This window comes from Odontesthes bonariensis, chromosome 20, assembly GCF_027942865.1.
Source record: "Odontesthes bonariensis isolate fOdoBon6 chromosome 20, fOdoBon6.hap1, whole genome shotgun sequence".
In the NCBI taxonomy this organism is placed as follows: Eukaryota; Metazoa; Chordata; class Actinopteri; order Atheriniformes; family Atherinopsidae; genus Odontesthes; species Odontesthes bonariensis.
The window spans coordinates 2,806,654-2,822,539 of NC_134525.1; the positions used below are offsets into that span (position 1 = coordinate 2,806,654).

Genomic DNA, 15,886 nt, shown 5'->3' on the forward strand with positions numbered 1-15,886 from the left:
GCCTGTCGCATCCTTTTATCCCTCCATCTTTTTCTCTTATCGTGTATTTTCTTGCGAGTTCTTCCTCCTCCTATGCCCTCCCTCTCGCCTCCAGATTATCCTTTGTGCATTTCAGCTAAGCCTCCGTTTGTTCTGGACTTTGCCTTCTTGTTTCTTCTTCTGCTCTTGATTAGGATGCTCTTGTCTTATTTTGTCTCCCCGTTTTTAAACTGCGCTACAATTGCTGAGTTTTCCAAATAAATCCCACCTGGCCAGCTGTAGTTATTATGTCAAACAAGCCTCGCAGACGCACGGCGTGTCCTTGTTATCTGACTGTGGCCTACATAGTGCAGATACCATGTATCTCTTTGTTTCCCATGATGCACCGGGTCGCTCTCGGCCTGCATGGCGTCGCCACAGTTCAGAGCGTGTTATCTGACCGCGGTGATTATGTCGGTGCGTAAGCAGCAAACTGACCTCTGTACCTTTTCGTAGTTTCATGTGTGGAAACACTCCAGTTTAACTGCTGAAATGTGATTTTTTTTTTAAGAGGGTTTTGGTGACGTCGCTGCATGTTGTGAATTATTCGTGTTGTAATGAACCTTTTTGTTGTCCCCTTCACATCCCGATGTGTTTGTGAATCATGCATGTTGACGTGCACACGAGCGTCCTGATGATGTGGAGGCTGAAAGGCTCCGTGTGCCCACATTAACGCTCCCAGGTCGTCCATCTTTGTTTGTTTGTTGGTGATTTTGTTCTTTTGCTGTCAGATTTTTTATTATTTTTTTTTTTTGTAACCGTTAATGTGTTTGTGTTTTGTTGTTTTTGTGTAAACGTTGTGCTTTGTTAATGTTTTTCTGTGTTTATTTACATTTCTGTCCAGTTTTTTCATTCTAAGGGCCTGTTTATTGTTACTTTTTGTCATTTTGTCGTAGTTTGTTTGTCTGATTTAGTTTAAACGCGTTTTGTTTGTGTGTTTTTGTTTACCTGTTTATCTCTGTGAGACCGTACTTGTGTAGAAGTGTGTGTTGTTGTTACTTTTATTTGTGTTTTGTTGTTTTTATTTACATTTCTGTCCAACTTTTTCATTCTAAGGGCCTGTTTATGTTTACTTTATTGTTACTTTTTGTCGTAGTTTGTTTGTCTGATTTAGTTTAAACATGTTTTGTTTGTGTGTTTTTGTGTAAACGTTGTGCTTTTTGTTTTTCTGTTTGTATTTACATTTCTGTCCAGCGTTTTCATTCCAAGGGCCTGTTTGTTTACTTTTTGTCGTAGTTTGTTTGTCTGATTTAGTTTAAACGCGTTTTGTTTGTGTGTTTTTGTTTACCTGTTTATCTCTGTGAGACCGTACTTGTGTAGAAGTGTGTGTTGTTGTTACTTTTATTTGTGTTTTGTTGTTTTTATTTACATTTCTGTCCAGTGTTTTCATTCTAAGGGCCTGTTTATGTTTACTTTTTGTCATTTTGTCGTAGTTTGTTTGTCTGATTTTAATTTAAACGCGTTTGTTTGTGTGTTTTTGTTTACCTGTTTATCTCTGTGAGACCGTACTTGTGTAGAAGTGTGTGTTGTTGTTACTTTTATTTGTGTTTTGTTGTTTTTATTTACATTTCTGTCCAGTGTTTTCATTCTAAGGGCCTGTTTATGTTTACTTTATTGTTACTTTTTGTCATTTTGTCGTAGTTTGTTTGTCTGATTTTAATTTAAACGCATTTGTTTGTGTGTTTTTGTTTACCTGTTTATCTCTGTGAGGCCGTACTTGTGTTGTTGTGTTACTGACCGTCTCTTTGTGCTCTCCCCCTGCAGTGTGAGCAGTGGTTGCAGACACAAACACAACAAACCCCGCCCCCTCCCGCCCCGTCCCCGAGACTCGAGCGAAAGCGTTGCTTTACGAAAAGGACGGGTAAATATGCTCCTCCCTCCTTTCATCCCTCCATCCATCACTGCCTTCTGACCCACCTTCACTTCTCTCCTCCTTTCCATTCTTCCTTGAACATTCCCGCCGTTTTCCATAAAGTCAGACGCACACCTGTAACCGCTGCCTCACCTGCCGCCATGTGTCATGTGACCACCTGTCAGCTTCTCGCCTTCTTATTCTCCTCCTGGAGGTTTGTTGCTGTGAACTTCTGGTGTTTGTTGCAGCTGTTCCCTCAGTGTTTGCAGCAGCTTTTTATTTTAAAGCTTTTCTTCGGCTTCAGGAGCCTCAGGAATAATAAGTGTGAACTTCTGTTTCCCTGAAGGAGATTTAAACGAGCAAATTAACCTTTCATTAAAGGTTTTGTTCGGCTGAACTGTTTCAAATGCGTTCAAGTTTCATCGGTCTGAGTTTGTGTTGCAACATGAAGAGGAAGTGAAAGTTATGTATGACAGTTAAACATAATCTATTCTGTCTCTTTAAGAGCACTGAAGTTTGTTTCTTACATCCAGATGTGTCGAACAATAACGTCTTATTCATACAATAAAAGCATCAAAACTCCTGATCAGCTTCATTTCCTTAAATTCTTTAATAAAAGCAGGAAGCAGCTGCAGAGATTCACTGAAACGTGTTCCAACATGAACATAAACCCAGAATCTGAGGCAGAACCAGAGTTAGTTCAGTTCTGTTCATCTGCTGTAGATAGTTCTTTAGGCCTGACACTTCTTCTTCTGTCCTCCACTTGTCCAGTTTCCTCAAATGTTTTAAGGACACACTGCACACCATGCTGAGATATGCCAAGTTTTCAGCTGACAGCTCTTTGGGAATCACCTTGTTGCTGCAGAAATCCTGTTTTCTGTCTGTCACACTGTGTTATCTTTGCTGTTTTTCACACATGCAGCTAAAGAAATGGGAACAAATCTTAATTCCAGTCTAAAACCCACAAAGAGCTTCTAGATTATTCATTTCTGGTGGCATAAAGCAGTTTAATCATTTCATTTATATTAATTGTTCCATAATTAGTCATTAGATTATATCTTATATTCCTTTTTTAAGCTTTAAATTGAATCTTATTTACTTTTTCTTGATGTTGAATAACATATAATTCTTATTATTTTCTGTTTTTTTCCTACTTTTCTACTTTTAGACGTGATAACGTTCATTATTTTGGGGTTAGGATTTTTTTTAAACTGAATTTCTTATATTAATTTGACTCTTTTGGTAACTGAAAGCAGTTTTAATGTAAATGTACAAAAAAGTTGAAACTATGAAGCTGTTTTTCACAGATGCAGCTAAAGAAATGGGAACAAATGATGTGTCTCTGTGACAGGCTGCTGGGAACAAAGTGCCTAAAGATCCAGTTTAAAATGTGGACACAACACTGGTTCATCCCTTGAGTTAGGAGCCTTTTTCCTGCCTGAAGGGTTCACAGCTCAGAGTTAAGTGGCTTAATGAAGGAAAAACTGGACTGAAGATGAGGGAAGAAGCAGAAAATGTCCAAAGAGAAACTCTGAAAGAGCTTCAGGAAGCTGCAGAACTGCTGATTAGAACACTTTAAAGGTTACAGGAACGTTTTAAAGAAATTAAGCTGATCAGGAATTGTGAATAGATGTAAATTCTATAATTTTCTTACTAATTCCACCTTAAAGATGGAATAACTTTAGCTTCTACTGTGGTTTAGACGAATGAGACGGCGTAAGAAAACACAGCAACACTTTAAAGGTTACAGAGACGAGGCTGATCAGGAGTTTTAATCACGTTATCAATGAGATAAAAGATTTAAAGTTGATCAGGTTTATATGTTCAAACATAGAAAACCAGCTTTTTGGAGTCTGGAGGCTGAAAACAGTGCGCTTCAGACCTTTTGGGGTATTTTCCGTGCTAAGTCGACACTCTGGAGCACTTTGATGCGACTTCTGCTGCAGCCGAGCAACAGATCAGCTCCGAGCAGAAACAAACGAGTTTATTCAACGCTCCGCGGCCGCTTCTTCATGTATGAAGAGGATTGTTTTGGTAAACTTTGGCTCTGTGTCATCAGAAGGATGAGATGCAGAGGAGATGAATGTGTGTGTGTGTCAGAGAGCCCAGGAATCCGGCGGCCGATTGGCCCAGAGCAGGCAGACGTGTTCCCCGGTGAGCCGGGCTCCGTGGTTGGCTGAGACGCTCCCCTCCCCCTCCGCCGGCCCCCTCCGCCGGCCCCCTGGCTGCGGCATGCCGTACAGTGGAGCTGACACACCGGCGATGCTATCTCAACACTTTATCACGGCGGGTCTAAACTCCACTTCACTCCAGCACAAACACTCCCACAGTCAATGTGTAACCGAGCCGGGGGGGGGGGGGGGGGGATCAGCCCCAAAGCACAGGTTGATTGGTTGATAGATTTTTATTTTCCAACATGTATAAAAAAGAAAATGTATGCAAGTATTTGTACATACAAAAGAAAGAAAAAGAGAAATAAAATAAAAGACAAACAAAAAAACACACATAAATCACATAAAGTGCACATAAATCACATAAAGTGCACATAAATCACATAAAGTGCACATACAAAACAAAACACATTGTTGGAAAAGGGAATGGGAAGAAGTACAATACTTTTTTTAGTTTTCCGCCCCTTTTTAACTACTCCTCAGTTTGCAAATATCCTTACTACAATACACCTATTTAAATATATAATGTATTTATTTATTGAAAATAAACATTTATTAATTAATATTTTAGATTTTAAAGTTGATTGTTGTTGATATTGATGCTGCTCATGTTGCGGGGGGGGTTGGTATGTGTGCAGTGTGGTTGTCGGAGTGCTATATAAATAAAGTTTGATTTGATTAAATATAATATTTAATATATTAAATATTATATTTAATATTATAATATAATATAAATAATTTTTATTTATTTATTAAATTTATTCACAAAAATGAATATATACTACACACATATCCTTGTAAATATAAATGTAAATATATATATATATATATATATATATACTATCCCCATAAATAAATAAATACCATATACTAATTAAATTACAATATAACCTAATTAACCTTATTCTATTCATATATTTATCCCTCATCGTCCTTCCTCTTCCATGTACTTGTTTAAAAATATTTTTTTAAACCTTTTTTTAAAACAGAATTATATTTGCACTTTGTTTTATTTCTGTCTCCAGACTGTTCCACAGAGCCCCCCCCCCCCCCCCCACAGCTCGATACGCTCATATTTGTTTGGACCTTTGTTTTTTTTAACATTTAGGTCTCCCCTTAGATTCCCCCCCCCATCACTGAACCTTCCTTGTATGGTTTTTGACAACAGATTATTTCTCGCTTTGCACATTAATTGTGCCGTTCTGAATTCGAGCAGATCCCCAGATTTCACCATGTGTGACTATGAAAGGTGATTTGTGCGGCCTCTGCGTCCCGTCTGATGCAAGAGGAGGGAGGATGATGAGCGGAGGAAGAGCCGCGAGCAGCAGAACGCTCTGAAACGGAGTTTCAGGAACGGCATCTGCTTCGGGACGTTCGGTTTCATAAGAGCGTGTTAACAAGTTTGGGCAAAGTCCTGCTCAGAGACAGGAGTGGAGGATGGGTGATGGCAGCTGAGTGTTAGATGGAGGGGGGGGGGGGGGGGGGTCATCCAGAGGAACCATCAATCTCTCTCGCACATGGGGAAGCAGCAAAGCGCTCTCTTGTGACTCCCGTGAGTGTCGGCTTCCTGTTGTGGTCGACTCAGACTCAGAAACAGAAAGATAAAGAGACATTCTTTCAGTTTCTGATCCAGCAACGATACCAGCATCACGTATCTCAGTCACCGCCGTCCCAGCAGCTCAGCTTTAAAGGGGTTTAACGGCAGTTTGCATGTGGCTTCAGACTCTTTCAGGCGTGTTTGCATGGAACACGTACCCAGTGCTGCTGCTGCTGCTGCTGCTGCTGCCCCTGGCACTCTCATAGCCTTCATTTACTCTCTGTGCTGCCAGTGGTTGGTTTTTAAAAGTAGTTTTTTTAAACTTTAAGGTGTTTTATTTATTTTCTTTATAGCTACAGCGAATTAGACACAGTGGTTAGCACATTAGCCCTGCTATGCTACATTTGGCTAACTTTATTCTCACGGAAATAATTCAATTCAATTCAAAATACTTTATTAATCCCCAAGGGGGAAATTACAATTTTATTATTATTTTTTCATTATTATTATTTAAAATTTTTTAATTTAATTTTTATTCATTTTTTTTTTTTAATTTTTAAAATTTTTTGATAATTTCACATTTCTTTATTTTTGTTTCTAAACATGACAAATAATCAAATTTATTACATCTACAACATCTCAGTAAAAAAAAAACTACTGATGAAATTGACTCGGGTCCAACTGCTAGCTTAAATGCATCGATGCTAGTTAGCTTCATACGCTTGCTTAAGATTTGTTTCCTGATTTGAAAAGATTTTTCAATTATTGTTGCCCAGCAATGCTACATTTGGCTAACTTTATTCTCACGGAAATAATTTCACATTTCTTCATTTTTGTTTCTGAACATGAAAAATAATCAAATTTATTACATCTACAACATCTAAGTAAAAAAACAAACTACTGATGAAATCTGACTCGGGTCCAACTGTGCTAGCTTAAATGCATCGATGCTAGTTGATAAGTTAATTAGCTTCATACGCTTGCTTGAAGATTTGTTTCCTGATTTGAAAAGATTATTTAATTATTGCTGCTATCATATCACAGTAGCAGTACATAAGCACCGAAAACACACGATAACATTGACGCTCAATCGGTGGAGTAGGGAGCTAGCTTCAGCTGTTAGCATTGCTTCTCCAGGTATACGCAGTTAGCGTTCTTAAATGGCTAACTGTGAACAGCTCTTACTAACACTTTTGCAAATGTAGCATTTGCTTTTATACTACCTTTTATATTTACCAAAGATAAAAAAATAAACTTTTCTAGTTTGCAAACTAATTGAATAAGTGAAAATCTCGACATCACCCGCATTAGCTAAACTTCGATGTTAGTCAATTTAGTGAGCTAACATGTGATTGTTGGCTAAAAAAAATTGCCAGTCTATAATGAAAACTTGTAAGGAAACCTAATAACTTTTTTTCTGTCATATTTGTAATCTTACAGCGCGAGATGTTCACATTGAACACAAGTTGAGCTTTGAACTCCTGAACATGTGTTTTCCCACTTAGTTTTTCTTTCTTCATGAGGAGATAAGAGTATGATATCGTAGTGTAAAAACAGTAATGTGCGCAGCAAACCCACAACGTACAGACGGAGCAGCTGCTGACCATCAACAGGCTTCCAGAAGCTGGCCAATCAGAAGAAAGTAGGGTCCTTAAAGGGACAGTAGCTTAAACGAGTTGTTTCAGACGGAGGACGAAGTAAAGGCTATTTTTTTCATCCTTAATTGTAAATTTGTTGGTTTTGTAGTTGAATTCAGGTGATTTTAATGGAACCTGTTGACTGAACTCGGGTTTAACTCGGCGTGGGTGTAAGTTAGGAGTGTTGCAGCGCCATTTTGAATGAGGTAAAGCTAGTGATGGATGGCAGATGAAGAGAGAGCGACAGTTAGGACGAGTAATAAATAGCTAACATATGGTGACTGGATCCTGTCCTCCCCCCACTCCTCTGTTGCCCATGCATCCCTCCATCCCTCTCCTCACATCTCCACTGCCAGGCAGAGGGTTACACGGCGTTAGCTGACACCAGGCAGGAAACACAGATACAAATATCCCACCTCGCCAAAAGAGAGTGATGTAAATATAAATGGAGAAGGCTGAAATAAAAGAGGAAGAGATGCGAGTGGGCCGTTTGCCTTTGTGTCTGAGCTCCATGTGTTTCAGGAGTTCTGCTCGACTCTTACGTCCTTTTTTTCTTGGTGGAATGGCAGAAAGCTGCAGCCGCCTCCTGCTGTCCGCTCTTTATGTCCCAGCTGCCTCATCGGATGAAAGGAGGCAGGATTTATGGGCTTTAGGTGTCGGCAAACCTCCTCTCCCCCCTCCTCCGCTCTCCCTTCATCCCACACATCCTTCCATGTCTTCATCATCCCTCCTGACCGGCTGTCAGCGGGTTACATCTTCACACAGGTGTCGGGCCGTGACATCGCTGCCCTCAGTTTGGCCTGAAGGCAACAGGTTCTGACGGGAAACTGAGCTGATTATGATGCTTTTAGGTGGAATATTACTCACATTTAGTGCCTTTTAAGACGGACTTTGTGTGGAAGTTGGGATGCAGCTGAGCTCAGGACAATCTGACTGACTGCTTCTCATTCATCAGCTGTGATTAACCTGCCCACGTACTGTAGCTACACCATAATTGATCCTTTCTTGCTCTGATTGGCCTCTGAGACGACCCGAACTGGGCCTGATTTTTGAGCCAAACACAAAGGCTGTGTTCGAAACCGCATACTGCACTGGAAAAAATGCCCCTCCAAAAATAAGTAAAAAAACCCACAAATACGAGACGTTTTTGCTTGAAATAAGCAACAAAATCTGCCAATGGAACTAGTGAAAATCGGCTTGTCAAGATTTCTTGAAATAAGATGTGATGTTTAGGACTTTTGAGATAAAAGTGATCTTGAAATTAGCTTAAAAACCTCTTCAAATGTAAAAAAAAAAAAGCTTGTTTCATATGATATGTGACTCAAAACAATTTGTTTTCAAGACTTTTTCATTTAACAAGATATTCCAGATGTATTGTCTTCAAACAAGTCCCTATATCTGGCTGAAATGGTGCTTGTTAGGCAGTTGTGTCTTATATTAAGTGTAATGAGATATTTTGACTAGAAATGAGACAAATATACTTGGTAAGACTTTGATTTTTTCCAGTGTGTCTGATTAAAAACTACATACTCATCGATCAGACGGTATGTAGAGCATTTACCCACAATGCATTTCGCTCCTGCCCGAGCCCAAATCAGCCGGCCTGAAGCTGATTTCGCTTAAGCTCTAAACTCTGTAAACTTTAGCAACATTTGAAACATTTTCAGGAGAGAAAGTAGTCGTTTAGATCCCCAACGTGTTGAAAACCTGACAAAATACCGGCTATTTACAATTTTGTTCCCACGAATTCGGCGCTACTAAAGCTAGCCGCAGTGAGCTAACGCACTTCCGGTTATTTTCACAAAATAAAATACCCGTTGCCTTTTATCATAGGGAAAGCCATTACCATACAGTTGGTGCTTTTGTTTTGAAAACAGGAAGTGAACCTACCCTCGTTGTAGCTAGCTTGAAACTGCCGTTTTGACAGGAAATGACGATCGGCGACGTCACGTTACTTTGCATCTTGGGTAGTTTGAGTATGAGTAGTAACCTCATGATGCATACTCAACATTTCAGAGAATCTAGTATGCATCCGGGAACTTCTCGCTGACTCAAACTCGCATACTAACTCAAAAAGTTAGTAGGAGTAGTAGGAGAAGTATGCGGTTTGGAACACAGCCAAAGTCTGAGCCCATGTAAAAGCTTTAATTATGTTTTGAATTCTGATTATTTCCTTTTTTTATTATTAGTTTGTTATGGGGAAAATACACAGATCAAGAACTCATATAAACAGCAGGAAGAAAGCAGCAGGGGGAAGAAGACTTAAACAAATATTTATCCTTGATATTTCCATCCGTTCCTTCTTGTTCTCAAGTACTTGTTTATGCCCTTTTAACCACGTCTGTGCATCCCGCACGAAGACACGTCAAAGCATCACGAGGGTCGCTTTTTTAGTTCAGCGTCACGGACGGAAGAAAATCAGGCCGCTTGTTTGAGTCATCTCCGGCCTCTGATTTTTCTCTAGAAGCCTTTCAGAAGTCTGACTTAAACTTCTTCTGTTTATCAGGGTTTGAAAAAGCTGGACTCTCCAGGTCTGAGAGGTTGGTCGTTTTACTGCCTGACTTTCTTCTGCTTTAGCATGACTGTAAGAATGTAAGAATGTCGGGGTGTGTGAGTCAGGAGGGAGTGTGGGAACGATGGCTGGGAGCAGATGTGCAAACATCAGCTCGGTGTCCTCAGAGTCTCACTTTAGTTTCACAGAAACCTTTAAACCTCTGAGTTTTGCGTTGTTTGGATCGATAAAGACTATGGATATGAGTGAGCTCAAAGGTCCAGATGTGGGCGAAGCAGGGCGACAGGTGACCTGCAGGTTAGTCACCGTGGTCCCGACCAGTTTTTAGATCTGCGACAATGAGTCGGAACCAGGTTTCCGTCTCAGGGTCGGAACCTGATCCTGAAGGCCACTGAAAATGTGCACGTGAGCAGGAGAAGCGACGGAAGAAGGCGTACGTGTTTCCCGTCGGCACGGCAGTCTCGCTGTTGGCCTCTTTAAGAAGTTTATTAGAGCTGAAAGGCGGGAGAAAACGATCCGTTAAGGCCGCAGTCTATGGCTGCAAACACGATCGTTTTAACTGTCAGCGAGCTAAACATGGAGCTAAACGGCGAGTTAAACAGCGACTTAAACGGCGAGTTAAACGGCGAGCTAAACAGGGAGCTAAACGGCGAGCTAAACAGGGAGCTAAACGGCGAGCTAAACAGGGAGCTAAACGGCGAGTTAAACAGCGACTTAAACGGCGAGTTAAACGGCGAGCTAAACAGGGAGCTAAACGGCGAGCTAAACAGGGAGCTAAACAGGGAGCTAAACGGCGAGCTAAACAGGGAGCTAAACAGGGAGCTGAACGGCGAGCTAAACAGGGAGCTAAACGGCGAGCTAAACAGGGAGCTAAACGGCAAGCTAAACAGGGAGCTAAACAGGGAGCTAAACTGGGAGCTAAACAGGGAGCTGAACGGCGAGCTAAACAGGGAGCTAAACGGCGAGCTAAACAGGGAGCTAAACGGCAAGCTAAACAGGGAGCTAAACAGGGAGCTAAACAGGGAGCTAAACGGCGAGCTAAACAGGGAGCTAAACGGCGAGCTAAACAGGGAACTAAACAGGGAGCTAAACGGCGAGCTAAACGGCGAGCTAAACGGCGAGCTAAACAGCGAGCTAAACGTGCTGGATGGGCTGAAGGCGTGTGCAGTCGGTTGTTCTTAAGCTGATCTTTCCTGCCATCCTCCTCGGTTTTCTCCCTCCATCCCTTCTGTCTGACCTCCCCTCCTTCCCTCTTCTTCATCCATCCCTCCTCCTCCTCTGGCCATCTGTTGCCGTTCGTTCCTACAGGCTGTAAAAAGTGCTGCCTTTGCACTGCGTCGACCAATCAGAGGCTGCGCGTGCACCTGCCTCGGCCATGTAACAGTTTGTCATGTTAGATACACTCAGAGGTCAGTGGAAACACAACACAGCTCTCTGCCAGTTGTCAGCGGGCGCTCGCAGGTCTGCACTCGTCCTTTCTGTCTTCTTCTGTGGTTTTTTTCTGAGGCAGAAGTTGTTTGGAAGGACTCGACCTGCTCAAACGTAAAGTGATCAGACAGGGTCACATCACATGAAGAAGAAAGTAAAGTCCCATCGAGTCCTTATGAGATGTTAAAACTCCAACTCATGACATGTTAGACTGTCTCATTATTTATGGAACAAAAACTGAGACAAAACTCAGAAGCAGCGAGTTAAAAACTAAGTGAACCCTTCCTGCTGATCAATGCTCTGATTGACTGATGATCAGTCACTGTGAGCAGCTGTATAAAAGCAGAAGTTCTGTCAGTCAGCATGTTAAAGGTTAAAGGTCACCCCAAGGTCAGAAACCCAAAGAGCTACATCTCAGACTCTGCGGGCCTCAGTTAGCATGTTAAAGGTTAAAGGTCACCCCGAGGTTCACTAAGTGAACTTTCTTCTTCACGTGTGTTTTGTTGAAGTATTTAAAAGCGTATTTTTCTCCACTTTAAGTCTTTTTGTTGAAGCGTATTTTTCTCCACTTTAAGTCTTTTTGTTGAAGCGTATTTTTCTCCGCTTTAAGTCTTTTTGTTGAAGCGTATTTTTCTCCACTTTAAGTCTTTTTGTTGAAGCGTATTTTTCTCCACTTTAATTCTTGTTGTTGAAGCGTATTTTTCTCCGCTTTAAGTCTTTTTGTTGAAGCGTATTTTCTCCACTTTAAGTCTTGTTGTTGAAGCGTATTTTTCTCCACTTTAAGTCTTTTTGTTGAAGCGTATTTTTCTCCACTTTAAGTCTTGTTGTTGAAGCGTATTTTTCTCCGCTTTAAGTCTTTTTGTTGAAGCGTATTTTTCTCCACTTTAAGTCTTGTTGTTGAAGCGTATTTTTCTCCGCTTTAAGTCTTTTTGTTGAAGCGTATTTTTCTCCGCTTTAAGTCTTTTTGTTGAAGCGTATTTTCTCCACTTTAAGTCTTGTTGTTGAAGCGTATTTTTCTCCACTTTAAGTCTTTTTGTTGAAGCGTATTTTTCTCCACTTTAAGTCTTTTTGTTGAAGCGTATTTTTCTCCGCTTTAAGTCTTTTTGTTGAAGCGTATTTTTCTCCGCTTTAAGTCTTTTTGTTGAAGCGTATTTTTCTCCGCTTTAAGTCTTGTTGTTGAAGCGTATTTTTCTCCACTTTAAGTCTTTTTGTTGAAGCGTATTTTCTCCACTTTAAGTCTTTTTGTTGAAGCGTATTTTTCTCCACTTTAAGTCTTTTTGTTGAAGCGTATTTTTCTCCACTTTAAGTCTTGTTGTTGAAGCGTATTTTTCTCCACTTTAAGTCTTTTTGTTGAAGCGTATTTTTCTCCACTTTAAGTCTTGTTGTTGAAGCGTATTTTTCTCCACTTTAAGTCTTTTTGTTGAAGCGTATTTTTCTCCACTTTAAGTCTTTTTGTTGAAGCGTATTTTTCTCCACTTTAAGTCTTGTTGTTGAAGCGTATTTTTCTCCACTTTAAGTCTTGTTGTTGAAGCGTATTTTTCTCCACTTTAAGTCTTTTTGTTGAAGCGTATTTTTCTCCGCTTTAAGTCTTTTTGTTGAAGCGTATTTTTCTCCGCTTTAAGTCTTTTTGTTGAAGCGTATTTTTCTCCGCTTTAAGTCTTTTTGTTGAAGCGTATTTTTCTCCGCTTTAAGTCTTGTTGTTGAAGCGTATTTTTCTCCACTTTAAGTCTTTTTGTTGAAGCGTATTTTCTCCACTTTAAGTCTTTTTGTTGAAGCGTATTTTTCTCCACTTTAAGTCTTTTTGTTGAAGCGTATTTTTCTCCACTTTAAGTCTTGTTGTTGAAGCGTATTTTTCTCCACTTTAAGTCTTGTTGTTGAAGCGTATTTTTCTCCACTTTAAGTCTTTTTGTTGAAGCGTATTTTTCTCCACTTTAAGTCTTGTTGTTGAAGCGTATTTTTCTCCACTTTAAGTCTTTTTGTTGAAGCGTATTTTTCTCCACTTTAAGTCTTTTTGTTGAAGCGTATTTTTCTCCACTTTAAGTCTTGTTGTTGAAGCGTATTTTTCTCCACTTTAAGTCTTGTTGTTGAAGCGTATTTTTCTCCACTTTAAGTCTTTTTGTTGAAGCGTATTTTTCTCCGCTTTAAGTCTTGTTGTTGAAGCGTATTTTTCTCCGCTTTAAGTCTTGTTGTTGAAGCGTATTTTTCTCCGCTTTAAGTCTTGTTGTTGAAGCGTATTTTTCTCCACTTTAAGTCTTTTTGTTGAAGCGTATTTTTCTCCACTTTAAGTCTTTTTGTTGAAGCGTATTTTTCTCCACTTTAAGTCTTTTTGTTGAAGCGTATTTTTCTCCGCTTTAAGTCTTTTTGTTGAAGCGTATTTTTCTCCGCTTTAACTCTTTTTGTTGAAGCGTATTATTCTCCGCTTTAAGTCTTGTTGTTGAAGCGTATTTTTCTCCACTTTAAGTCTTTTTGTTGAAGCGTATTTTTCTCCGCTTTAAGTCTTTTTATTGAAGCGTATTTTTCTCCGCTTTAAGTCTTTTTGTTGAAGCGTATTATTCTCCACTTTAAGTCTTTTTGTTGAAGCGTATTTTTCTCCGCTTTAAGTCTTTTTGTTGAAGCGTATTTTTCTCCACTTTAAGTCTTTTTGTTGAAGCGTATTTTTCTCCGCTTTAAGTCTTGTTGTTGAAGCGTATTTTTCTCCACTTTAAGTCTTTTTGTTGAAGCGTATTTTTCTCCGCTTTAAGTCTTGTTGTTGAAGCGTATTTTTCTCCGCTTTAAGTCTTGTTGTTGAAGCGTATTTTTCTCCGCTTTAAGTCTTTTTGTTGAAGCGTATTTTTCTCCACTTTAAGTCTTGTTGTTGAAGCGTATTTTCTCCACTTTAAGTCTTGTTGTTGAAGCGTATTTTTCTCCACTTTAAGTCTTGTTGTTGAAGCGTATTTTCTCCGCTTTAAGTCTTTTTGTTGAAGCGTATTTTTCTCCACTTTAAGTCTTTCCCTGCGTAGATGTTTGCAGCTTTGCTCGGTTTTTCCTTTTAAGGAGGAATGTGCACAGTCTGGGCTTCCTGTGGGGGCTGCCCAACAGGAAGCTGTAATTAGCTGTGGTCCTCCCTGAGAAAAGCCCCTTCTCTCCTCCATCATCCTCCCTCCTCCCCTCCATCGGTGCCGTTAGAAACAGGTGTGAGGGCCGTAAACCCGGCGCTTCGTCCCCTCTGGTCCAGTCGGCGCTGAGCCAGAGCGGCTGCCCGTCGTCCTCGGTTACAGATGGAAGGTCGTCCTCCGCTGCTCCGCTTCATCCGTCTTCCTCCCGTAGAAATCCTTCAGAAACTCGACGCTTTGTCTTCTTCTCGCTGAAAGTCTTTTAAATAAGAGATGGAGAGTTTTCCTCTGTGAAACCAGACACTGTGGTCGGGAGCGTTCTGGGCAAGCTGCCGAGCTCCTGAGCTATTCTAATCTCAGTCAACCTTCAACCTTCACACACCAGAGTCCACTGAAAAATCAGCTCGTTTAACGTCTCCTCAACATGTCAGAAAGAGTCTGAACCATCGTCCCGGTGACGTTTCACAGCGGCGCGTCAGAGGCCACATCAGCATGATCGCTGCCCTCAAAGGGCCGGATGTAACTTATAAATGTAAATGATAAATAACTCTTAATTTATTACTTATTCAAGTTACAAATATTACATTTATATTTATATTTGCATAGACGTAGAAAAAAAAAATCTGTTTGCTTGTTGCTCTGTTATTACATCATGAATCCTTTTAATTTAATTATGAAACCCACATCAACTCCATCCATCGACAATTAAACTATCCAAGTGAACAAAGAAAAATAACAACAAACACAAGTTAAGACATTTACTTTGTTCAAAACTTGAAATATCAAACAAAGCTAGCTTTTACTCAATTCAATTAAATTCAGTTTTATTTAGTCATCTGAAGTCACTTAAATAATAAAGTCCAATTCAAACCAATTGGAATTAATTTCATTGTAATCATAATTATTTATAAAATTATTAAAACAAAAATAATTATAATAATATATCATATAAATAATAATAATATAATATATAATAAATTATAATACATAATAATTAATTAAAATATTATAATTGGAATGAATCCAATTCATTCATATAGAGCCAATTCAAAAACAGTTTCCTAGCTAAGGAAACCAACAGATTGCACAGAAACTTGTCTTCAGCCGCATTGTTTTCGGTTGTGGCTTTTTGCGAACACATTCTGCTGCGATCGCAGTTTTCCTTTTAATTCTTGGTGCCTGATGTCGGCATATTTAGCTCCGTGTTTGGTCTCAGAATGCCGACGTAGATCGTACTCTTTGACAACCGCCTCACAACACAAAAGACGTACCGTTTTTTCTCCTTGAAGCACGTATTCGCCTTCCAATCTTTCTTGAAACAGAAAAATTGATGCAGATGGAAAGGCATCTGCATCAATTTTTCTCTTCCTGGACATTTTGGGATCATTATTTATGTTTCTCAATTCCACTCGTTGGGAAAATCGCATCGATTTGGAAACATTGCAGTCCAGTGATGGGATGCATGCATTGTGGGAAATGTAGTTTTTGGTCACTGCATGTATTTGACTTATTTATTTTTAGACAATCAGACCTTTTAAGCTCTCACGGGCCTCATTTCAGTTTGACACATCCATCTATGATCTGTTCAGAGAATATAAAGCCAGCAGAGCTCTGAGATCCAAGGACTCAGGTCAGCTGG

At 39.9% G+C, this 15,886-nt stretch overlaps 1 protein-coding gene across 6 annotated transcripts in view; it reads left to right on the top strand.

Moving 5' to 3' along the window:
* The window catches only part of rreb1a (ras responsive element binding protein 1a), a 78,542-nt gene that overhangs the window by 31,142 nt on the left and 31,514 nt on the right, over positions 1–15,886 (top strand). For 5 of the 6 annotated variants that reach the window (XM_075452711.1, XM_075452714.1, XM_075452712.1 and 2 more), the window contains exon 2: positions 1,783–1,879. The exons of the other annotated variant lie outside the window; for it this stretch is intronic. In XM_075452711.1, coding sequence (XP_075308826.1) covers positions 1,783–1,879 — 97 coding nt within the window. The remainder of the gene's footprint in view (positions 1–1,782; positions 1,880–15,886) is intronic. 6 annotated transcript variants of the gene reach the window in all.